This window comes from Zophobas morio, unplaced genomic scaffold (genome assembly GCF_036711695.1).
Source record: "Zophobas morio isolate AGI-343-1 ecotype UQ-CSIRO unplaced genomic scaffold, CSIRO_AGI_Zmor_V1 ptg000014l, whole genome shotgun sequence".
In the NCBI taxonomy this organism is placed as follows: Eukaryota; Metazoa; Arthropoda; class Insecta; order Coleoptera; family Tenebrionidae; genus Zophobas; species Zophobas morio.
In genome coordinates, this window is record NW_026972119.1 from 1,956,681 (window position 1) to 1,983,375 (window position 26,695).

The 26,695-nt window shown below is 33.8% G+C and overlaps 1 protein-coding gene across 5 annotated transcripts in view; it reads right to left on the reverse strand.

Annotated features, from left to right (window-relative positions):
* Nucleotides 1–779: 779 nt before the first annotated feature.
* C3g (C3G guanyl-nucleotide exchange factor) overlaps nucleotides 780–26,695 on the reverse strand; it is a 61,780-nt gene continuing 35,864 nt past the window's right edge. For 3 of the 5 annotated variants that reach the window (XM_064056242.1, XM_064056240.1, XM_064056244.1), the window contains exons 2-13: nucleotides 23,544–24,354; nucleotides 18,247–18,393; nucleotides 17,860–18,038; nucleotides 17,320–17,811; nucleotides 16,780–16,908; nucleotides 16,652–16,675; nucleotides 13,489–13,711; nucleotides 12,827–13,203; nucleotides 9,041–9,206; nucleotides 8,344–8,982; nucleotides 8,160–8,291; nucleotides 780–3,824 (exon numbers count right to left, since the gene is read on the reverse strand). In XM_064056242.1, the coding sequence (XP_063912312.1) occupies nucleotides 3,695–3,824; nucleotides 8,160–8,291; nucleotides 8,344–8,982; nucleotides 9,041–9,206; nucleotides 12,827–13,203; nucleotides 13,489–13,711; nucleotides 16,652–16,675; nucleotides 16,780–16,908; nucleotides 17,320–17,811; nucleotides 17,860–18,038; nucleotides 18,247–18,393; nucleotides 23,544–24,354 (3,449 nt within the window). In that variant the 3' untranslated portion in view covers nucleotides 780–3,694. The remainder of the gene's footprint in view (nucleotides 3,825–8,159; nucleotides 8,292–8,343; nucleotides 8,983–9,040; nucleotides 9,207–12,826; nucleotides 13,204–13,488; nucleotides 13,712–16,651; nucleotides 16,676–16,779; nucleotides 16,909–17,319; nucleotides 17,812–17,859; nucleotides 18,039–18,246; nucleotides 18,394–23,543; nucleotides 24,355–26,695) is intronic. The other 2 variants (XM_064056243.1, XM_064056241.1) reach the window with 2 other exon arrangements.

Sequence of the window (26,695 nt, forward strand, 5' to 3'; positions counted from 1 at the left end):
TTCTTTTATTTTCTGGGGCAAAACTTATAAGTTGGGTTTAACTATTTACACGAATGTGAAGAAAATACACCAATAATAAAAGGCTAATTTTTGTAACATCTACTTAGTGTGTTTATAAAATTGATGTAAGCAGTAACACTATCATGATTGTTACCAAATGTTTGAAAATACTCACCTCAGTAAAGTGCTTGATGCTTTCAGTATTTTAGAAGAACAGGCTTCTCAATTCGCTGTAGATATTTTATCCTTTACCAAGTGTTAAAAATTAGAAAATAAGCCGGGTAAGATTTTTGATTTTCAATGGATACTATTTTGTTTCTCCAAGTTCGCACAAGGTAGACAATAAAATACATCGAATTTAAATGTTTGAGGTGAAAATATGAAATATTTAAATACTTTCTTGGTCAGACATATTTATTTGCGTACTTAACAGTACAATATCACACTAACATATATAATTTAAAAGCAAGGACACAAAACATGTCACCCAAAATTGAAAATGAAAACTATACATATATAAATAGATTTACACAATGTATTTACATCACACAACTGATATAGAATAATAACACAAACACATTCTAAAATCAATTGATTTTCTTAATTTTAATATCATGAAAACAAATTTTACGAACAAATATAATGGCACACGTTTTAAGTATAGACAATTATGGCCATCCTAAACAATATAAATAAAAATTCCTGTAAAAATTAAAAGCATACACACAAACATGAAAAATTCAACATCACAGTGGGTACAGAAATGTGCAAAAAAACGCTTTAAAATGTCGCAATGCACGTTTATTGTTTGTAACTAACTCAGTTATCTGTACAAGTGAAGCAGCCCATCATTAGACTTTAATAACGATGATATGTACCAACATTTTCTATTCTATGATCTAAGTTATAAAAGCACATTTCTGTAGAAATAATTTGAAAAACATCAGAATGAATTTTTCTCTTATATAATTGAGCTAATAGGAGCTATTACTTCGAAAAATACCCTTCGACACTTTCGCAAATTTAAAACACATCTGTATAATATAGATTTAAAAAATACTGCAACTAAAATTCCTTTTTATTATACTGATTAATCCTTTTAGGGTGATTTACTTGGGTTTTGTAGAGCAGTCTACTCAGCCGTTCATAATGTATTTGCTTAAATTTAGTTAGGCCTTCTAATAGTTAACTTTTTTTCTAACAATTATGCTCGTATTACACATATAACTATTATATTATGTAAATTTATCTAACATACAGCTTGAAGTGCTACAACAGTGTCTTAACGTCGTTGAATATAAACGAAATTGTTAGTACGTCAGTAAAGTTGATCGTAATAAGTAAGTATTGTAAGAACAGAAAGTATAACCTCGTAATCTTATTATTTTTTTAGGAAATAAGTATATAATACAAAAATTCAGTCTTACATTGAAAAATACTAGTAGTTAATTTATGAACTCTCCATAAATACTACAACTGGTTTGTAACAGATGAAGTCACACCCGTTACTTTTTGAACGACTCTACAATAAATTGAGACTAAAGAAAAGAGTACGATCGCTTAAATCAGTGTAATTTTTTTCAATTAATACTATATTTTTAATTACAAATCACATTTAAAAAATTTACAAATCATTTCATGTGATTCATTATTAGAGAGCGGATTTCTGTCGGGCTAGGCAAAGCCAAACTCGGTACGGCTCGTACGGGATGGGAATTCATTGCAGTCACGGGCTGCACTTCGTTTATTTGAGATTAGAATAACGCTGCTTCGTTGCACTCTGCTGTTAATTCCAGTTCTCATTCACTTAGCCGTTTGATTAATAAATCGTTAATTGAATTTATGGAATAAGTGATAATTAAATTCAGTGATTATTATCTATCACCCGCTACTGAGTCCTGGCGATCCAGCGCGTCCCCACCTATTATCGTGACGTAACCCGACAGAAATCCGCTGTCTATTCATTATACCTACACAGTGACACAGATGAATAAAATTCATAAAATCTGTGTGAAGTAATGACAAAAATGAAAACACCCCTATACCACAAAATAAGAGCTTAATTTTTTCTTTGTAGTTTTGCAAAAGTAACGTCATATCATTGTTTAATATATAAAATAACACCTTCTAAAAATAGGCAAGACATGTTGCAAAACAGACATATACATAATTTAAGTTTTTGAATAGTTCAACGAATAAACGATATATTGAATTTTTTGCAAGAATAAGCTTGCACCCGACAAAACCAACTGAATCCCCTAGTCTAGTAACCATTATAATTTTATACCAAATCTAGTATGTTTTCATTTATATTTTAACAAATCAATGTTTTAATGCGTATTAATTTTTTATGAAGTTATAATACAGTCTGTAGTAACGTAAAACATGAGTTATACAAGCCATTAAAGCGAAATAAAAGAAAATGACTTGGCACTTGCTGTGATACCTTACTGGAGAAAAATGAATTATCACATCCCTGTGCTACTTCGAAAGATGGAAACCTGTGCGACTTCACTGCTTTTACACCGCGCACTGTATCAACTTTTAGTTTTAGTGGGCGGGCTGTTTAAAAATAGATTGTTAACGGTAATTGTGGACTGAAAGAATTGTTAGTCACTTTCTCAACACTTGAACGGTAGGGCATCGTCCGTCCTCTTAATACAACGTTCTTGTATTAAACTCATATGGTTTGCATTATAGGAGTTTTCTAAATTTTATCAGTACTGTCAGTATGTGAAGAAGAAGACAAAATTAGATCACTCAATTAATTATTAATGTCATTCAATTAAGTAACCGATGTAACATTTGCAGCAACATTCGTAGGTGTATAAAAGTCACAAATAAAAAACAAGGACCTTTTGCATTAAAATCTAAATTTTATTATTTACAATCCAATTTAATGTAAATTTAAAATACTGAAAATACAAGGAATGGATTTGAAACAATGACGTACAACGTCCTTGATTTGAAATGATAAACGTATTTTAAAAAATTATTTATGGAGTTTTCAGATCATGTGACACAAACAAAAATTGTGGCACATTGATGTTTACAAAATAGTTTACCGTTAATGTATAGAAAAAATAAAAATAGAAAGATTAAAGAAAATTCGTTGCATAAATATTCCTTGTTTGAATGAAATCTCAAATGAGAAATGTTTAAATCCTACTGTTTTTGAGATGTTAACATCGTATGACAGTGGCAGTCACACAACGGTTCAATCTCCAAGAAAGGACAAAAAATTTCCGCAAAAATAGTATTTCGTAAAATACTGATATTTTAGATGTACACACAATGTATAAAATAAATGTATTATTTAAAATACACGCTCTGCTGTCCCAGTTTGATTGTTGTATATATTCGTTATGTGAACCTCATTAAATATTTAATTTAGCGGTGATATTTCTTGTATTTTTGGTGCATTAAATACTCTCCTTAAGTTAGATGATTTTACTTATTGCAGCATATAATGATTTTTATTTTTATATATGTATTGTTGAATTTCAAAATATGTAAAAAAACAGGCAATGTTGCACCAAAAAAAAAAAAATCATTTATTTACTCTATCATGTATGAATGATGAAATTACCACAAAAAAAAACTGGGACAGCCGGTATATATATACATATGTAGATTTTCAAATTGCGATATAGCTGTGAAGTATTGCTATTATCCCATCATAGCATCTTACTTACTAAGTAGGTTTCTTGCCTCCACGGGGTTTTATAGTCTCAGATAGTTGCCACATTGCATCTTCTCCAATGAAATCATCAAAGTTTTGAAAAAATTGAATTATGCGCTCATGTCTCTTGAACGAATGAGTGCTGCAAATAACACAAATTTTATTTTAATATATTCAAACATTAAACTGCAATGTCTATGGTTAGTTATTAACAGCATCAAATGGAAATAACTTGTATTGTAAAGTTACATACTATATAAGTATATAGTGTTACGAAATAATCCATACACCGCCTCGGTACGACGCTTAAAGGACTTTCTAGTACGTACGGCGCAAGGTTACTTTTGGCAAAACAAGAAACCGGGGAACTGGTACGGAAAATGTTGGATGTAGGTGTTATAGAGGAATCAAACAGTCCAAGATCTTCGCCTGCAGGGCTAATCACCAAAAAAGATGGGTCGACGAGATCCTGCTTAGGCTACAGGAAAGTAAACTATGTAATTATGGACAGTTACCAGCTTCCACGAATTGATGACACGCTCACATTATCGGGATCCGCCTGGTTCTCTACGTTGAACCTCAAGAGCGACTACTGATAACTTGGTATTCATTCAGAAGACAAGCAAAATACCGCTTTTTCTGCCGGGAGCGGCTCGTATCAATTTACTGTAATGTCTTTTGGACTATATAATGCTACTTTTGAGAGGCTAAGGAGATGGTATTAGGAGGGCTAACATAGAAGACATGGTTTATTTAGATGACATCATGATAATGGGGAAAACATTTGAGGATCACTTAACCAATCTAGAAGAAGTATTTAGCCGAATGAAGGAGACAAATTTGAAGATTGAAGAATGCAGTATGTTCTAGTCCTATTCTGTCCTATTCGCAATCATTGGACGCGAGTAACCTTGGAATAGGTGCCGCATTGTTACAGGTGCAGGACAAGGAAGAAAAAGTCATCGAGTACTTCAGCAGCGTACTATCGAAACCCGAGAAGAATTACTGTGCTACACGGAAAGAGTTGTTCGCGATCGTCAGAGCTGTTGAACATTAGGAACGCAAGAATCCCGAAGGACAAGTGGCTAGATGGCTTGAACGGCTTCAACAGTTTCACTTTAAGATCCAATACAGGGCTGGTAACATGGAGGTAGGATGACAGGAGGGAGTATACCTAATTTAACCCATGTTAAAGGAACGTCGGCAAAAGAGCTCCACGCAAGAGCCATTTATGACCCTTTCCGTACTACATCGGTAGTTGTCGGTTATCAACAGAGGATCAGAGGCGGTGCATTTTGGTTACTAATGGGTCCACAGGCAGCAAATAGTAAAATAATTTTACCACTACTCATTCATGACCCTTATCATTAACATTGATTAAATACATAATATATAATCAATGCCATTAACTTGTTACTGATTAATTTTTGTATCTATGTTCAGCCCCTCGACAAATGCTTTCGAGCACGCCACTGGAACAACCAGTTTCTCGGAGGAGCTAGAAAAGCTATTTATAACCCCCACCAAAAGCGCAGTACCAGCCACTTTTTCAAATTATCTTCCCTCCTCTCATTCTACCTTCACGGTTGGTAAGCTTCACAACAATGCGACAAGATTAATCAGCGCGAAGCGTTGTTCAGCTGCGAAAGGACAACAATCACAGAAGATGAAGAATGAACAACGACTCAGCTTAGAAAAGATCAAGAACGAAAACTGAATATCGAACCGCTGCTCAAATGGAAAAAAGATGGGGTAATGGCCAGGTTGGTCGGAAATATCAGACCAATCACTCTCTTTCAAAGAGTTATGAGGTCAGTGCGAGTCCCTACGTGTCGAGAATGGATTGTTTAAGCAAGCTTGGGAAAGTCCGAATGAGAAACATACCACCATGCAGTTGGTGGTTCCGGCCATCAGAATCAAGGAAGTACTTCGAGAAATGCACAACGGGAGCGCTGGTGCTCATTTTGAAATCAACAAGACGCTTTCTAAAGTTAGGGAGATTTTACTGGGTCCGTTGTCGAGAAGACGTCGAGAATTGGTGCAAGAAATGTACGACTTGTGCAGCGGTCAAAGGATCAACGACTAAGGCGAGATGGCTCATGCACCAATATAACGTCGGGTCACCTTTCGAAAGAATTGCAGTGGACACAGCAGGTCCTTTCCCGGTGACCGAGTACGGGAATAAGTACATAATGATCATCAACGATTATTTCAGCAAAATGGCCCGAAGCTTATGCCATACAGAACCAAGAAGCCACTACGGTTGCAATGATGCTGACTGACAATTGGATCAAGAGGTTTGGAGTACCAATCGAAAAGCATGCAAACCAAGGCAGAAGCTACGAGTCAAACCTATTCTAAAAGATTACTGAACTACTAGGGATGCGGAAGAGATGGACTACGCCATTGCATCCGCAGTCGGATGGAACGGTAGAACGGTTCAATCACACCATGTTAGAACATTTTTTGAAGGTGGTGCCTGAACATCAGAAAGTTCGGGTATACACTTTCCACTGTTCCTGAAAGCTTATCGGTCAGCTGTCCATGACACAACGGGTCAGACACCGGCGTGCATAGTTTTCGCGGGAGCTTCGTCTACCTTGTGACATACTGTTCGGCTCTCCAAGTGAAGGACCAAAGAAGGTCACAAATTATGACGATGACTTGACGAAGAAGCTGTTGAGCGTTCACGAAATGATGCGCCATAAGATTCGGACGGCAAGATAGAATGAAAACACGCCACGAGCTTAAGAGTAACTCAATAGGTTTCCAGACAGGAGATTTGTTATGGCTTTTTTTCCCCCGAAGAAGGAAAGGTCATTGCCGAAAATTGTCACCAGACTAGTCGGAATTATTCTGAACATTAATCGCTGTGTAATTAGTGTAACTTTGTGTTACTGAGAAATAAATTGTTGAGTTTTACCCATGCCGATTTTAATTACCGAACGACGTAACAATATTTTGTGTAGGCGAGAATATCTACAAATCAGTGGCGGCTCGTGACTGTCTGATGTGGTGAGGCGATGATAGAAGTTTGACAATAATATTATCAATAATAAAATTAATTAAATTAATGTGATTAATGCATATTACTTGGTCTTAGTAGTTAGTAATGATAGAAGTCTTGCCTGAATACCGTTCATTTCCCAGTCAGTAGTGGGTCCTAATAATAGTAATAATAATAATAATATTAACACCCATAACACATTTAATCAACAATGTTTTTACAAGTCAAAATTTTGTTTAAACTAGCACTTTCTTGGAGGGATTCGGCAATAGTTGTGTTCCTTTCTAAATCTTTTAAGCCCATGAAATTTTTAATGTGTACTTTGGAACTTTTATGTAACTTTGCACTTCGAATGAAATTCTTTAAATCGTTATATCCCGGAGACGTCGTCCATGTGTTTTTTACATTGCCTAAGAGTAGACACGGCCAACAATATAGACTTTCAGCATAAATATTACGGCTACGGCAGAGCCGTTTATGTTTCGTACCAGGCTGGTTTAAAAGACCTGGAGTACTGATGACATTGTCGCTTATCAATGGAAGTTAACGGTTTTGACTGTTCGATATTTAGCAAAATTTACCTACGTTCTAACTCGGTTCGTCGTGAAAACGGCGTTTCAAGAAGCAACATGACAATATCGTACTCGGGATTCATTTTTCACTCACCTGTACCCTGTACCTATGAAAGAAACAAAAACACGAAACACCAACTCCTGGACTTTTATTCACGTTTATGCTAATTACCCACGCACACTGCACCCCTTCCATTCTGTAAAATAAATTGGAAAATGGTTTAATGGGTCCGCCGAAATTGGCCGAGAAGCGTCGAAGATATCGCCTCAGTTCCGAGCGAATTCATGTATAGGAGTATAGCAGCTGAGTCATGGAAATCCGTGTCTGTGATTGGGCTTCATTGGCTCTAGTGAACCGACGCTCTGGCTGCTTCAGTTAAAGAATTCGGGGCATAAATCGTACAGTATTCAACGGAAAATGTCCGCAGAAAGTGTAAAAAATAAAAAATAATCTACAGATTTACCAATTCAACATATTTTTGTAACTAAAAATGCATTGAAAGCTCTTTTTTAATTATAAATTAAGTCAATCTGTTCTTAAGATATATGCTGTGAGGCGCCGCCTCACTTGCCTCATATGACGAGCCGCCACTGCTACAAATAGAAAAACCACTTGTTGATCGTAAATTTGGCAACGTTCATATTCCGACAATATTCTTATTGCCGTTCTCAATCAACCGAAGCTGCTACCAATTGCTAAATTTTAAGCAAAAGTAACAGGTGGTTTTATAACGCTTAGGAAGAAGCCAATCAGACTATGTAAACATATATAGGTTGTTTCATTTAAAATAACTAAGTTGTATATTATACTTCAAAAATTGAACATTCTGCAAATAATTTTAGAATAGGCTACTCAAGAACAGTACAACTTTAGTACGTGATTTTTTTAAATACTCACCCCTTTTTGAATTTTTTCATATTTTCAACGATATTAAATTGTTGCCATCTTTTGGAAAAATTTATTGTACCATCACTTAGAAGATTACTGTTTCCGATATGAACGAATGTCAAATCTTGCAAAACCAACCCACTAAAATTTAATAGTAAAAAATTTATTAAACAAACAGTAGTACGTTTCTTACATGTACGGGATACAAGGAGGTTGTGTTTCTGCCAACGCTTGCCTATACGCTCTAAAACTCGATGAACTATCAATCAGCGCACAATATTCTTTTAGGCCCTCTTGTACATGTTTTTGCCATTCCAATCTCCTAATGGGTGCAGAATCTAACGCCGATAATAACGCCAAATATGAATTGAAATTATTAATTTTTCTTAGATGTTTCATGATTTTTATGAATTTAAGAAAGTATCTCTCTCGGACATCTTTTCCATCAACTGTTAAAATTCTAGTCCGCGCCCAATAAGACATTTTATTGAAATGTTCAGTAAACCTTGTCAAGTTGGGACTTCTTTCTTCGTTTTGCTCTTGTGCCCATATTAAAACTTCTGGAATTTCAATTTTCATAAATAATTCTGCATCAAGCAAAGTCATTTGTTCAGCAATTTGTTCCGACTTAAAATCTAATAGAGTTGATGATCTAGCACTAAGGGACAAACTAGTTACAACACTAGTATATTTTAAACTGAGCTGTTTTGCTTCATATCGTTCTAAGTGTTTAACTCGAAGCGCTTTTGCCAAAGTTATTTCACCAGAAGAAATCAATTGTTGCACAAAATTCATCAGTTTACATTGCAACTCGTCGTCTAGATCTGAAACACTGCAGACATTCACATATATACATATATCAGAAAATTAAGAAGACTTGTTACACTTACGTTAGATCATTGACGACTCGAACAATCAGTGCAAAAGCTTCCGATCGTAATTTTTTGTTAGGTTGATATGAAAAGTGTTCGTATCTTCTTATAAGTTTGGTGATCAGATCCAAAGGAGTGATAAACGTGCGATAAGTTGTCAGAAATGCTTCTTGGTACATGAAAACTGAAAACATACTTTTTTTTAGGCAAAACATTCGTTATTCCTTAATATACAAAAACATTTAGATAGTTTAAAAATGTAATGCAATAATAATCTAAACCTTCTAAGGTTATATGACCTCAGTAAAGTGAAAAACAGTAAGAAATGAAGCGGTCATTAATTACAGTTCCCATTTAAGAAAACAAGACATATAGCCTTAGATAAGTGAACCAATCACCCAAAATATTTTGAAGCATAAATATCTTAATCAAAGTTATAATGTTGTAAAAATAAAGGTCATAGAGTATGTGCATTCAATCTCGATTTACCAACGTAAATAGAACTTAAAAAATATGTATGTTCTTAGTTTTTAGGGAATACTAAACTTTACTACTTATTTGTAGTTTCATTAAGGTGATTTGATAGTTTTAAAATGTTACAGATAAAATTTATGATATTTAGAAATTTTGGAGTTATGAATCCAAAAATTCATAGAAGGGGTACGCGCAAACCTAAACAATTATCAAATTCACAAACGACAATTGAAGAAGTGTCAGAATATATAATAACAATAAATAAATTAGTACAATCCAACATATATTTTTAAATATATCTATAACAAGATATTTTATCGGATTTATTTTTGCAGGTACTGGCATCAAAACTAATAGTACTGGTCACTATTTGCAGCACTGCTCAAATAATTCTTATGTTGCAAAACAGTTGGCGTTAAGTTGAACGCCATGTCCCAAATATCTTTACACTAGGAGCACAACCACATATCATGATTAAAAATGTATGTTCAAAATTTACTAGACACAATGTTTTAATGTACTTTTGAAAATTTTAAATGTTTATAATGTATGTATAACATCAATATGGTATATTTGACATCAAGACTACACATAATTTTATTTTTCGTTCTGATTCAGTTGCATATAAGAATATATGTAATAAAAAAATCTTTTGATGTACGTTCCAAAATACATGATAACCATCTATGTATACGGTATGTCTCAATTCAAATAACATGAATTCAATTAGTACAGTTATTGGTTGATAGGCCATTTTGAAATTTTTATGGCATCTCTATGATCTACTTTTGAAAATATTTCAATATACTCGTAATTTAGACTGTTGTTTTTAGAAAAAATAAAATAAAAAAATGTTGGTTGTGTCAAAGAAAAAGCTACCGGCATATTTATTTTCTCATATATATATACAGGGTGTATCAGCTAAAAGAGGAAACCTCAAATAACTTTTCTATTTATTAGCCAAAAGTAATGATATTAAATTTGCAAATGGAGAATAGCCCGCGGAAAAAAGCAAAAAATACCATTTCAAATTTAAAAAAATGCATCTTTAGCTTCACTATTTAATACTTTAAATTATTGCATATCAAAAAAAAAAAAAAAATTCTGAGCAACGTTGTTCGCTAGTACAACTTGATGTAAAATTTGGTAATGTTGGATCGGATTGTTCAAAGAAGCATAATACCCGAGTAAATGAAATAATTTCATGCGTCTCAAAAATGCATGCTTCATTACTTACGCAAAAACGAAGCGCAGAAAATGCTTTAAAGAAATATGTACCATTTTACAAAAGCAAATAAAACGTATCAAAATATCGAACTTTGCAGTGTATTTTTTTCTCAATTTTATAGTAAAATGAAAATTCAGATAATTTAAAAAAAAATTTGCGACGATTTTTTTTTTTAATATTTTGCTTTATATTTTTTTTTTATGTCTTTATGTTGAGTTGGATAAAAAGGTGTTTTTTCACCGTCTTGTTATTCACAAGGAAATGAAAGAATGAAAAAACACTTCTTACACACATTGTAATTTGCAGAACACACAAATAAGTAAACAGTCATTACCTGTTATACTTAAAAAGATTGTTACTGTAGGTAAAGTCTTAAATCAAAATACCAATAAATGCAAAGTACCTATAAGTACAATCAACATATTTGTATTTAACACCTTTTTTAAAGTTTATGGTTTCATACAATATAACACTAGTATCTGTTTCCTAGATGAATCTGATTACTGGAACTACTACCGAAACAGATTGGGGGAGTAGGTTAAGTCGTACATTGATTAAATACATATATGTAGATAGACCCATGATATTGTTTGGAGCGAACAGGCCAAAGGCCGGCGAACAAGAGATGGCGCACCAACATTCGGCCGTCAAACGCCGATGTATTTAATCAATGAGTCGTAGTACTGTGTTACTTCTCTGCTAAGCGTCATCGTTGTTAGAAACTGTGCAAGTGAGGAAGAGTGACAAAATAACAGACTGTTATTGCATAGCGCCAGATACAACGAATTCTCCTGCCGCTCTATAGTAATAAGTAATTGCACCCTTTTAAATACTATTTGCATGCACTACCAAACCACCTTAACACAAAAAATTTAGCTTTTAAAATGCAGTATATCATCATAAACTGAAAAATATATTTACATAATTTGTAAAAACACTTGGCAATAGAATCACATATGCTTAACAGTGTAGAGTGTAACAGAGAAAAAGTGAAGAAAAGTTGCTTCTATTAGAGAGTTTAATGTTTTACATACCATTTTCCTTTTCTTCTGCAATTTGAAGCAAAAACAAATTGCGTAAGATGAATGATCCAAAATTAAAATTTAAAAATTTTCTAATACACATGAATTTCTAGTTAAAAATGCATCTATTTCATTTAGAGATGTGAAATCTGTTTATCTAGCGTAAAGGTAAATCTTACTTATTGCAATCCTACTTTCATTTTAATAATTATGTAACTTGCAAATTTTACTCAAAAGCTTCAATGAATGTGCTTCAAATGTTGATTTTTAACTACTTGTGATATAACATACTAGCGGTTGATTAATCAATCAATCATGACAAGTTTTTGAGAAAGTTTTTTTGCTTTAACTTCACAAAATGAAATGTATTTAGAGACATCATACAATAAATCGGCTGCAACAACTAAGTATTTGAACTAAATCCTTCCCTTTTCAACTTTTTACTTTCCGAGCGTGTTGAGTATCAACTAAGCAGGGATGGTCTCGACCATCACCCACCTGAGAAGTAGAGGTTTGCTTACGAAAATGACAAACATCACGTTCGACATCATTCTCAACCAAGAGCTCGAGCTGACAACATTTAGTTTTAACATACAAGTAGTTGAACATCAAACAAATTTCAATCATTTGAATACACTTCGATGTTACTCAAAATTTCACAAGTAAAAATACTTTGCTCAACATGGTTGCTAATTTTTAGCTCCAATCGCTTAAACATTGTCAATATTTTAAACAGTGTATTAGTTATTATCTGTAGTCAACGGTTCCACATAGCTATAAAAACATTGGTTTAATTGCTCTTTAAATTGTTTCCTTGGGAGCAAGTCGTTTTTAGCAAACCACTCTTGGTTTTATAAGCATTTTTTTATATAGTCACTATATATTCTTAAAGCAAACATACAACATCAATGTTGTCAATAGTTCTTGAGTGAGCTACAATCGTGGTCCTTTAAACTAAGTAACTTTTATGGCATTGTCACATTTTAATAGAGTAATAAGTGACAAACTTGCGAGATGTCATAAATTTTGATACCAAATTAATAAAGCTGTAAGCATAAACTTTAAAAATAGTCAACTTACCACCATTTTTGGTAGCTTTCGTAGCTTGGATAATCAAAGCGTCTATTGGACCCCCTCTGATATCTGGTCCTTCCTCATCTGGCTTTTTCATGACCAACCACTTTTCAACATTGGGCTCTTCCATTAAATCTATATCACAGACACTAACTTCATTAACTTCGTTTTTGTCATCATTAGATTTGGAATTTGTAGTATGTTCTAGAAGATCTGGCAATGCAGAAACAGAAGACTGTGATTTAATTTCTCCTGCTGTTGGTGTGACAGGTGGAGATGTTTTAACTGAGCTGATCCTTGATCTTTGTTTTGGTGGCAAGGCTGGAGGAGGAGAATTTGATTCCATTATGTCGGTATTTGGAGAATGCATTGGTGATGATAATCTACACATAACGAAAGACAGCGTTAATACATTTATAACTGATGGAAGTACTGAACAAAAGGTTAAAGGACTAAAAAGCATTAGATGAATACAACAATTATGAGAACAATACTTTAACTGGATATTTTTTCTAGTAGATTTTTTTCACAGATATAATAATAAACACCTGTAGAACTATATATATGGTAATTTTTGTTTAATAAATACGTATTTATAACATATATAGTGTAATGTTTGTACATTAAATCTAATTTACAATAAAGAAAGTTGCGAGTAAACATTATACCTTTGGTCCATCGTGGAATGTGGTACGTTTAAAATCTGAATTTGAGAATGTGATGATCGACTAGAACTGTGAGAAGTATGATTAAATGAACAGGACTGCGTTGTTGGTAACCCAGAGGTGGATGATTGACCCCAATGCGTTTGAACCATGTGTACTGAGTGTCTCATAAATTCCTGTTCGTTAGCATGAGAGCAGTTGCCAAACATCTCCATGTAAGCCATTACTGGAAGAGTAAATTTTGATATTGTAATTCAAAATTATTTACTAAATTAAGCAAAACACGTTAACATGCAAAAAATTATAAAAAAAATGCATTCCATATAATGTTGAAAATAGATAAGGAAAAATATGCTTGTAGTGTTGCATTATTGTTTTATGGGAATCCTTCCACTTGTTAAATTGCATGGGACGCCTCCGGAACGTGATGAGAAAATGGCACAATCAAAACTTATTTAGATGTGTCAATTGCTGCATAAAAAAGCAATGAAAAAAGAAGGCAGCGCAGTAGAGTGAAGTAGTAACTGTAAAATTCATACAAGTGAATCATTCAAAACAAATGAAAAAAAAGTAGATACATATTAATTGTTAACTGACACGTGAAATCGCCCGTCTTAACTGTATCCAGCCCTTTTTCGGTTTTAAGTTAAAGTTGCAATCATTAGAAGTTTTACTATTTTAACAACACTGAGAAAACTAAAGATATTAATATTTTAATTAATTAAAGCATTTTAAAAAATATGCTGAGCTTTTTTACACATTTATTTCTTTTTGTTAAGTAATATACAATTTTAAAATGTCACGTCAATATCGTGATTATTTAATTTCGTTTAGTGAGAAAAATTCCGGTTTGGTAGAAATTTTAAAAGATTTAAATTGTACGAACACTGCTGCATCGTGGTACAGTTATTAAAATATTTTTACTGCAGCACAATTTTTTCAGAAAACGCCGATATTGTTGGTAAATGTAAAGACAAGAGTAGTGTGGAGTCACAGAACTGAGCTTTCATAAAAATCAATTTGTGGTATTCCAACATGTTTTTAGCATACTTATTATTTTCACTGTAACAAAACAAGAACATAACATATAACTCAGAGGTTTTCTATTAGTTCTGAAGGCCCCTGTATTTTTTATCTAGAAAAGAAACGGTGTATGAAATTCACTATTACGTTAATGTTTCTGCAAATAATGAAAAAATAAAACTTTCTCTGTACAATAATTTAATTTTTCTAAAGATAATAGGCCGTTTTCCATGTTTTTTGATTTATTATATCGAAAAACTTTTAATTTGTTAATGAATGTATAATCTAAAATTTGTCGTTCAAACGAACACCTAACTAACAATCAATGCGGTAGCGGTATTTTTCGTCCGTTGTTATAAGGATATGTAGAAAATGTAATCGCTTGTTTAATATGTGTTTATATACAAGTAGTATTTGCGAAAAAATCTACCACTGGTCGACGATTACTACGAGCGATTTCCTCGCTTTGTAGATATGTAAGTATGTTTTGACAAAAGGAAAGATTGAAAATTCGGATGGATGATAGCCATAGATCTAGCCTACCACAGGTGGAATGAAGTTTGCGATTTCACCTAGGCGAAACCGTTTCAAGCAACAGAAGGGGTTTTGAGATCCATGGCTGGCTATCCTAATCAAGTCGTGAGCCAGTGGCCTACTCCAAATGGCTGTTCAATAGGTTTGCTTTATACTGTAAATGGTATTGTTAGGGAAGTAATTTTTAATAAATACATGTAAAGCAACAGCGATTTGGGCGGTTTGCTGGCATGGTTCGAGAGAGAACCAGAAAGCACTTCATTTCAACAATTGCATTCCATTGGTTTTTCTTTGTTAGCCCCCCTGATGCCGGGTGGGGTCTCCACTTTTTACGAAGTAATAAAAGCTTAGTTTTGGACGATTTATGTTAGTTCTTTGGTCGGGATTTTATTTTTTTACTTTGGTGCTCAAGTGACTTTACTTCCAATTCCAAATTTGTGGACATCACCCTGAGCAGTGATCCATTTCTTCATTTCATTTTTTTTTTGTAATTTTAAATAATTAGTGTGTATAAATAAATATGGGTCACCGATTTTCAACTGTAAGTTGGACTTTCTTTTTGCGGACTTTGCGGCCAACCCATTTCGAGTTAGATAAAATAACATTAGTGATTCAAGGACTGTGGTACAGATGAGACCATTAATAATGACCGCCTCCCGCGTCCATGGTCCTAGCTGTGGACTGCCGAAAGTACCCGAACCGTTCGAGAAAGGCAAGGTTGGTGTACAAGCGCAACAACAACCACATGCTTTCTCCAAGGGTTGGGGTATTTTCGGCAGTCCATAGCTAGGACCATGGCTGCGGGAGGCGGTCATTATTAATGACCCCATTTGTACTAGTGAGTGAGGCCGTGCCCTTGAGCAGTGAAAAGGGAAGTTTCGAAAGGTAAGAGAATTCCCATTCTTCTGTGATGTGTGATTAGCACTTCTCAGGTAGGAAGATCAGACAAAATTCACGCTACCCATTTAATTTGATTTTAATTTTTAAACTAAATATTATTTCTGATCAACTCACGCCCCAACCTTGCTAGGCTGGTTACAGGTGCAATTAGGTGTTTCATTAAAAAAAAAAAAAAAAAATGTAAATTTGGTGCGTAACTTATTAAGAGAACACTTTTACTACAAAATTCTTAATTTATGTTCGAATTTTTCTATAGGGATTTATTAAAACTGTTTTTAATTGAGTACCAAAATCCAAAAAATTTTCTGACACCTGTATATAGTGGGGTACAATGGATAAACGTATTTTTTTACAATAATCATTGCGGACTTTCTTTAAGAAATAAAGTATACAATTTAATAATTTTTAACGTAATAGAAATTAATGAACTTATAGGAACTTCTAAAAAATTAAAATCATAAAATATTTGCAATGTAAATTGTTTGAGCAATAAATTAAGAAAATATATATATATATACATTTCCACACCACACAAACACCACAAACACTCGAAATGAATTAATACGAAACGATACAGTTATATAAGTGCTGTAGCACAAATCACAATAAACTACAAAATTAGTTTGCAGAAAAAAAAAACAAAAAAAATAACAAGCCTCTAAAACATTTTTGAGAATAACAAAATGTTCTTTTCTAGCGGCTTACTTACCAGAGTAAGCCACAGACTGGAACACTATGAACAAATTTTATCGCATTAAAAAATCTAATATTAATAACTCTAGACTCTATAATGTCAACCATAACCAAAATTTCAAATAAAACTCAAATTTTACTTACTATGCTTTTTTTTGGGTGGGAGAGGTGGAGGTTTATTGCTGTCCAAGGCGGTTGTACTCGACACACTCGTACTGCTGGAAAGACTTTGATGAGACTGGTGCTCCGCACAAGTGACCAAAAGCTCTCCTCCTATATAGAAAATAATCATGTTGTAAATATTTGAACAAGGAATCGTAATGACTCGCCAGCGCATTTAGTAAAAAAATAAGAGGGATTATTATATTTGCATATTCTATTAAAGATGTATTATATATATTGTTTGTTATTTATTGTACATAGTGTATACTGTTTGTAATTTATTATGCTTGCTGAAAATTTCAAACCATGTTTTTGTATAGATAATAAAAATTTTTTGAAGAAATATAAGCGCATTCCTAATAAAAATTGGCGTTTTAAATGACAGTAAACATGATCGTTTTTGACTACGAGAAAAATTATATAACAGCACACTGTTAATATTTATTTATGAGATGGAGTTTGACTGAGATGTATGAATGTGATATTTATATAAAGAAAATGAAATGAATTGCTCTCACTTACCTAAACTGCTATCAGGTACATTATCATAAGGTGAAGGTTGTCTTTCCTGTTTTCTTCTTGTCTTCTGTGGAATCGCTGGTGGCAGCGAATCGTCAAAAATCGTATCAGGTTCATTTGTGGTAATTTGGTGCCCCAGATTCATTACAGTGGACACCAAAGAACTACTACTGCTACTACTACTTGTTTTTTGATTAAAATTCCTTATGGTCAAGTAACCTTCGTTGTCTTTCCCGAAATTCTGTACAACATTTTCAGCTTTAACTTCAGCTGATACCTGTTTTACCATATGTTGATGTGTAACCCATTGAGAACTAACAGAACTTTGTTGCGAACTCCTTTTTGAGTAACTAGAGGATCTGTATGACTGCGAAGACATAAATCCTGAGTCTGTATTAGATAATCTGTTGTAGTCGTATTGCTGGTCAGGGATTTGACTTGATATGTTGGAGCTCAACGATGATTCTTCCCAAGAACTGTGTGATCCGTTATGCCCTACACAAAATTGTAAAACTATTCGTCATCCACTATTCCAACACTTACCGAATATATCTGACGTATGATTTTCTAAAGCCCCTTCACCATCGTATGTTGTGTCCATTATCACTTTTATTTCTTCATCTTCTTCTCCTCTTGAATGATTCAACATCGAATCTAAACTACCTGCACTCGCAGATAAAAGTGAAATGGAGTCCTCAGGTGATTTTGATCGCACTGAAACCCTATAAAAGCATGTTTTAATTTATTTTGTTCATAAAGTATTACTCTAATTTTAGTATGCATGAGCTTAAAATATACATTTTTGATAACTGCAACTTTTAATTCTCCGTAAAAAGAAGAATAAGTAAAATCAGATTATTATTTGTCATATATCATTACCTATTAGTAAGTAGTTAATTAAAATGGTGATTTTAATGAAGTAAAAATTACCTTTCAAGACTAGAAGTTACTGGCGAGTTGTCGATACTACAACATTCTTTGGAAGGTCGATGCAACTTATAATTTTTCTTTTTAGGGGGTAAAGGAGGTGGCGTTATACAGCTGCTCGGCTCTGAATGACTTATATTAAACAGCACGCTGTAACAAGATTCGGTACAAAAATAATGTAAAAATAGAATATAATTATAAGCATTAAATAAAAGATGTACTGCTAATTTTCTTTTAGAAAGCGATTGCCAAACCTAGCTAACCCTTTCTCGATCTAACAAAGAAATAAGTCAAGTAAACCATTACTTTTTTATTACATTTTTGTTTAGTCTTTCATCGACGTGTGTATCTGAAGATCTGTAACGATGTTTCAGTTTCAATAACAAGTTTGGTTACGGATTTACATTACAAGATACCACCAAGGACTGTAAATTATGTTTTTTTGACCTTTTTTAACAGACGGGATTTGATGCACATAAATGTAAAAATTAAAATATTTGAAAAAGCCAGCCTTCGGTGTGTTTTAAATTTATATTGGATTCAATAAACAAGTGCAAATTGTGTGTTGTGGGTTGTATATCTTTATTGACTTCAATTGAAAAATCTTATCTAAAAATAAATTTAAAATCACAGGGTGGGTATTATAATAATAACAGAATCCTGACCAACTTTCAAAGTAACACAAAATACATTTATGTACAATCGAATAAAATGTTCTTTTTTGCCTTCATCTCCGCGCGCAAAGTGCCTCTTTGTCCCTAGGGCGTGAAAGCGCTTATTTAGCTCGATGAAGTTTTAGTTAAATACACCCAATTGTTAAATATTTATTTGTTAATGTGAGTATTTACATCTATCTTACAATTATTTATAACAAAAAAGCATACGGATTAACTTTTTCATTGACAACATCATTCTTCAAGCTTATATTGGTGCATGAATTATTGTAATTAGCAACACACTTGCTTGTTGAAGGGATCTGGAGATTTCCAACTAAAACTGTTTTGTAATCTTCATTTTTGTTCGAAAGCGAATCCTCAACGTAAAACCACCATGCCGCTGTTAAAAGTGTGGCGAAGGAACACCTCAAACAGTTGCTCTTATAGGTATTTGGCTCAGGTAATTTCAAAAATTTTGCCACTGTCTTCAGTAGTGACTTACGTTCTTATCTTCACATCAATTCAGAAATTCCTCGTATGTTTTTTGGTATAATGTTCTGAATTTGGTGGCAATAGATTCAACATTATATTTTTTGCTGTCTCTTCTACATAATCCATTTTTACATTTGCCACACACTAAAAAATAATCCTTAACGACTCTGTGATAGTGACGTGGTGTCCCGTCCTGCTGAAACCACAGCTCTTGTCGACCGTTGAGAGGAACAGTCTCTTATAAACCCGGCAAATCATTTTCCAAAAATTGTCGATACCTGCAACCTGTTAAGTTGCCTTCAAAAAAGTATGGGCGAATTACGTAATCTCCAATAGCAGCCCACACGTTTACGGAATAAACATTTTGAAAATCAGCTGTTCTGATCCAATGTGGGTTATACATTTTTTTTTCTTATGTTGCATAAAATTACAAAATTGGATTCTTCTGGGAAAATCTTCTTTCAGATCTTAAACTACTGTCACCTGGTAAGGGCGGAAATCTTTTGAAAACAGCACACCAAGAAAGTTGCGCAGACGACCAATTCTGAGTCGGGTGAGTAACTTTCAAATTTGAGTGGTGCTTTCAGCTGTCACAGTCAGCTGTTTTATAGTGGTGTGCCTGCCGTTGCTGTTTTCGATTTCGTCCGTGTACGGTGTTTTATTATCATTATTATTCTATATTTTCGGCTGGTAAATCAGTACTTTTCAGAACTATAGTTCCTTTTGCGAGAGAAGTAAATAATTACTGGAATATTTTTTTTTACAATCTTCATTGACCCCTACAAGAACAAAAATCTCGACGCCACTGGTCGATTTTCTCCACGCAGCTTTCGATGACTCAACGTGTTGTTTTTAAAAGATTTAAAAAATACTCTTGTTTCTTTCGGACAATTTTGTCTTACAGTTTTTTCTAAACATCTTGGTCGTTGCCTAGCGGGATATCCTTTTGCGCAGAGATTTGCTGCTGCAACAGCATTTTTCCGCATCCTCCACAAAATAAGACCGTATCAACCTTTTCATCGTTAGTGTATCTAACCCGCATCTTTTCGCAAAGACCAGAAACTTCTCCGACTTCAAAATTAACAAAAGAATTATTATAAACGTCAAAATAAACTACTAGGTCATTATGTTTGTACTTTTTATAAAAATAATTTTATAAAAAGCTTTGCATATGTATGTATTTTGTGATGCACTTAAAGTTGGTCAGATCAAATGTAAGAGACAAACAGCAGCAACTTTTATATTCTTAGTGTAGACAGGTCTGGAGTGGCATCATAATCACATAAAATAATTCCGTTGGCTAAGAAGTTATGAAAATATATGCACGAAAATAAAACACAGCTACATATTTATTTTATTTGTCAGACTCTACAGTATAATGTAAAAAAAAATGTATTTTTTTTGAGTAAAGATATTTTGTGTTCCCATAATTACACTGCTTAGTATTTTGTTATCGTATATCTAAGCATATATGTATTTCATACATAATATGTTCACACAAGGTAAACATGTATGGAACGGACATTAGACAGGATGATCCACGAGTTATGAGTCTGTCTGAATTCGAAATGCAACCCAAAATACACATTCAAAGTTGCCCTGGATAATAATTTTATAACTGTAAAAAAAATATTAAACACCTGTTAGAATTTTGATAAAAATCGCTTAAAATTTTCAAAAAACATTTTTTTATAATAAATTAACGTAATAAATGTTTAAAGTATTGTTTAACACTTATTTCACATTCACCAATACGATTCCAAGACGATGTTTTAAATACAGGAAAGTTTGATACTACGGCAACAACATGGCATCAAACATTTATTTAACGAAATGCCATAATTCTCAATTTCAGAACTTGTACTTCAACTTTTATAAAACATTATTATTTTTGTACAACAAAAAAAGAATTTTGTAAAGTTGCTTTAGCGACAACGCTGAGTACAATTCTTATGTTCATTATTCTGAGAACTGATGAAATACGCTAGTTAATATTTAACGCAGTTAAACAATACCGTCCACCCTGAAAAATTTCGCAAAACCACTTTAAAAATTATTAATTTAACTAGTGATCGTTATTTTATTAAAGAATCAGTCACTATTGACATATGTTGTACAAATTAGCAAAAAAAATAAGACATAAACGCAGAATTAAATTAAATTTAACAAAAAACAGAAACATCATCAAAAAAGGCCATGAGTGCAAAAAGAATTTTTTTGTACTCATGACCTTTTTTGATAGCTTTCGCGCATTCACCAGAGTGCGGGAGGTCGAACTTCCCGCACACAAAAAATATTGTACACAACACGTTCGTGAGCCTGCTTCCCGCATTCACGCAAATGCGGCACTCCCTTCGGTCGTGCCTCAAACAAGCGTTCATGCGGGAAGCAGGCTATCCCGAACTAGTTGCGTAAATTACTATTTCAGAACGTTTCCCAAATCGTCGTCTGCCAAATGTGCGCACTTTTAAGAACGTTGTACAGCATCTTCGAGATACGGATCTTTTAAACCTGCAGCTCATAATGGGGGTAGGTTACATATTAATAGAATTGCTAATATTGAAGAGGCTGTTTTGGAGAGTGTCGAAGCTCGACCGGGCACTAGCACGCGATGCTTGTGATGTACTGAGCATTGGTGAGTAGTATTTGGAAGATACTCACAGAATGACCAGAAATTTCAGTTATTGAAACCAACACAACACGTAAGGAAAGCTTTTGTGAGCGGGTTAATAGAAAAATAAACGAACAAGCAAATTTTGTATCTCTTATACCATCAACTGATGATGCCGGATTCACCAGGGAAGGTGTAATTAACAGCGACATTAGGGCCGATGAAAATTCGTAGGCTATTAGGAATCAGCACTTTCAATTTCTCTTTAAATGTTTGTCATGTTGGCATATTAGAAAAATACGTATCCCAGTAACTGTTTTTGACCATAACTTACTGATTATAATGACTATGGGGAACTGAGGATCCATGGGCACATGGGCGGGTATCCTTAATTGGGATAAAACTTTAACAATTTTTAACTTGATATCTAAAAAGTTCCTAACAAAACCCTATTAAAAAAAGTTGTTGATTTTGATGAGCTCTATAACTGATTAAAATTAAGGCACTTATTTCTGGGACACCCTGTATAATAATCTCTATAAATAAAAACCATTTGCTGAATATATGTACGCGTATCACTTCACAACGACTGCATCTATTTGGCTGATTCTTTTTTTGTTGTGTTTGTAATTATCAGAACAAGGTTTGTATGAAAAAAAAATGTTTGAAAAATTGTATGGAAGTGAAAAATTTAGGTTAAAAAAATCTATACATATATATAAAAGGCAATGTCCCGACTGACCTATCAACGGCCAGATCAAACAGCTAATGATAGAAATTTGAAATTTGGAAAGGGGGTGAAAAGGGGTAGTAAAATTTGTAAGGACCAATATTTCTACTAAAAATTTAATGCTCTTCACACAAATAATGAAATACGTATTTCAGTATTTTTCGAGATTAAACCCCTAAGGGGGTGAAAAGGGGTGCGTATGGGAAAAATATTTTTATGGTAAAGTTAACTTAAAATCTGGTATTAATGTTCTTCAAGACAAATAATGTAACATTTATTTAAGTATTTTCGGAGATTCAAACTCTAAGGGGGGTGAAAAGTGTTGGATAAGTTTGTATAGGAAAGATATTTCTATTTTAAATTTTTAACGTGGTATTTAGTATTAATGCATAATGAAACACATATTTAAGTCTTTTCCGAGATTCAACCCCTAAGGGGGTGAAAAGTGGTGCTGAAGTTTGTATGGGGAAAATATTCTATTGTAAATTTAAATTTTTACGTGAAACGTGGTATTGGTGCTTTTGAACACAAATAATGAAACACGGATTTAAACATTTTCCGAGATTCAACCCCTGAGGGTGAAAAGTGGTGGCGAAGTTTGTATGGGAAAAATATTTCTACTGTAAATTTTTACGTGCAACTTAGTATTAATTTAATATTCTTCAACACAAATAATGAAACACGTATTTCAGATTTTTTCGAGATTCCACCCCTAAGAATATGAAAGGGGGTGACAAAGTTTGTATGATGAAAAATATTTTTATGTCAATAAAATTATATATATGTAGGTATAAAAGTCGATGTCACTTACCCGTCTGGTAGTGGTGGTTTAGGCGGGGGACTTGAATCTCTCAATATTGATTCCGAACTGTGACTACTCCTTACCAAAGGTGGACCATGGGAGTTCTGTTCTAAAAGTTCTCGTTCTCTCGGTGTCAATGGGATGTCGGGTAAAGAATTTCGTTGTGCTGGCATTTCTAAGCTGGTGTTCACACATGATGATCTTGGTGTTGTTTTGTACATAATTTGTTGATGAGATATCTTTTCTTGAGCTAATCTGATAAGATCTTGTACCGCAATCTCCACTTGTGCCACAATTTCGTTAACATTTTCCTTCGTCAATTCGCTGCTTTTGTCATCTATTAAAGCATCATCACACAGTTTGATTAACCTAGCTACACTTTGATACATGTGATTTGTAGCTGAAAAAATTGCACTACTGTAATCCGATGACACTGAAGATTTAACAGCCAAATTGATTTGCCAAACGGTATCAAGCACTATAGTGCCATTTCCCGGTAACATCTCTAATTTTTGTTTAGAGACAACATCTTTAAAATGCTTCAAGGTTGCTTGGGTTTGTTTCCACAAATTATCCAATTCCTGTATAGGCCCTTTTGTCGTTGGATATCCATGACCGATTATATCAGATTTGGACGGTCGGTCTTTAGGACTATGGGATCGTAAGCCCGGACCTGTAGGGCTGCGCATTTGAGATATTTTACCCAAAAAATCGTCCTTAAATGAACGAGCACGTCTGGCAAGTTTAGTGCTTTTAAAAGATGGTTTGTGACCACCTGGACCTGAGCCAGCCAAAGGTGAAGCAATGGGACTATCGTTTTCTGAAAAAAACAAAATTAACTATTAGTCAGATGCTCTTGTTTACATGAAAATAGAAACATATGAACCAATAATAATGACAGAAGTTTATTTACAGTTTTCAGTTGTGCAAAAAATATTTAATTTTAAAAATCTATTAACTATGTCCCACTTTTGGGTTTTCACACCCTACCCTTCCAACGACCTTGAAGAGAAAAATAAAGACAGTTCAGCACCAACCCTCATCTGATTCACACCACCACCTGCGCAACATAACCAGTATACAAAACACATATTTGTAATTGTGGTCATCATATTTACTGTATTTGTTCGTATTTCTGTGAAATATACTTTTTTTTGAAGAATAACTAAGTTTGTTCTGAAATCCGGTAAAATAAGAAAGCATGTTGACAAATTAGAAAAGGCGCAGTGTATAAAGTATTCTAATAATACATACTATGCAATACATCTGCAAATATTTGCTTTCGCGCGACACCAAATGATATGCGTAACATAGTAACAATAAATATTTTAGCAAATAATTATGTTCTTACAAAACACGTACAATGCAGCCATAAAAAAGTTCCCACCAGAAACAGTGTTAAAGAAGCAATTATGATTACATGAACGTTACTTTAAAATTATAAAAAATAAAACAAATAATTTATATATAAACAGTTCCAATGAAGCGTCTCAGAAAAAGGCATCCCATCGAAAATGATGAAAATATTTGTAATTTTTCTCAATATACCTGTAGAACCAGAAATAAAAAAATCAAATTCCGATCAAATTACTACATCCACGCAAGTTACAAAAATAAAATTCTCGATTTATGCTACTGTAACTAACAAGACCATCCATAACAGTATACAGCCATCGGGGGAGACGTGTTTCGGCTAATACGTCGAATCAGGAAAAACTACACCTTGTTAATATTTTGGACTATTCGACAGTGGCGGCTCGTCATATGAGGCAAGTGAGGCGGCGCCTCACAGCATATATATTAAGAACAGATTGACTTAATTTATAATTACAGAAGAGCTGTCAATGCATTTTTAGTTACAAAAATATGTTGAAATGGGAAATCTGTAGATGATTTTTTATTTTTTAAGCTTTCTGCGAACATTTTCCATTGAATACTGTACGATTTATGCCCCGAGTTCTGTAACTGAAGCGGCCAGAGCGTCGGTTCACTTGAACCATTGATTAAATACATATAGATAGACCCATGCTATTGTTTGGAGCGAACAGGCCAACGGCCGGCGAACAAGAGATGGCGCACCAACAGCCGGCCGTCAAACGCCGGCGAAAAGCTTGGACACCAATCGCGCGCGTAGATAACCCAAATCGCAGCAACAATACATTTAATAAAGCTACCACTCGACAGAGGGCGACGAAAACAATGTGTAAAAATCTCATAGTAACCATTTATATAATTTGCAACGTTGCCAGATGAGCCTAGCACAACTTTGCCGTTATTTCTAGTCGATTAGATTTTATTTCGTTTAAAAGTTTCTGGTGAATAAATGGAATTATTATAATGAATAAACAATACAAACAAATTATTACTTGTTATTTTAAATACTTGTTAGTGTTGATGAAAACATAAATGGTAATTAAAGTTATTCTAAATACGGTCCGGTAGCTCAAATTTTACAGTACGAGTGATATGTTTCAGGACGAGTAGGTAGCCGAGTCTTTAATTTCGAAACGAGTACTGCGAAAAGAGTTACCGGACGTATGTTGTTATGTATTTTATTTCATACTGTCAACATACTTTTTTATTCGATAATATTATTATTATTTTGAGAAAAAATCCAAATCAAGTCACTTTTTCTGACATCGTTAGCAACCGCTCTTTGGTAAATGTTTTAATTTGTTTATTCGTGCAAATCAGCATCATATGTTTAAACACATAGTACTTATAACACTTTACAGGACTTATTGTTTTGTATAATCCGACTCGATGGACGAATGTTTTGTGCAATCCGTCTCGAAGGACCAATGTTTGTGCAACTCGGCTCGTCCTACCAGTATTTTTTGTAATCTGGTTGATACGACAATGTGATACCGAATTGTACTTTGATATTGCTCCAAGGACCTTTGTTTTCTTGCGTGCGAGATAATAGACGGCGTTCGGTTTCGATGTTTAATACAGGACGGTTACAGAAGTACTAAATTTACATTTGTATTTACAATAACAGGTAAAGCAAAAGAGACCCAAAAGGGTCAGTGGCCGCTTCCGGAAATGGAAGACTTGTCCTTTTTGGCCACGGAGGTAGAAGAGTGTCTCTTCTACCTCCGTGTTTTTGGCTCAATTTTATCGGACTTGTCCGTTTTTTTGATTTTACCGGAATAGTTCGA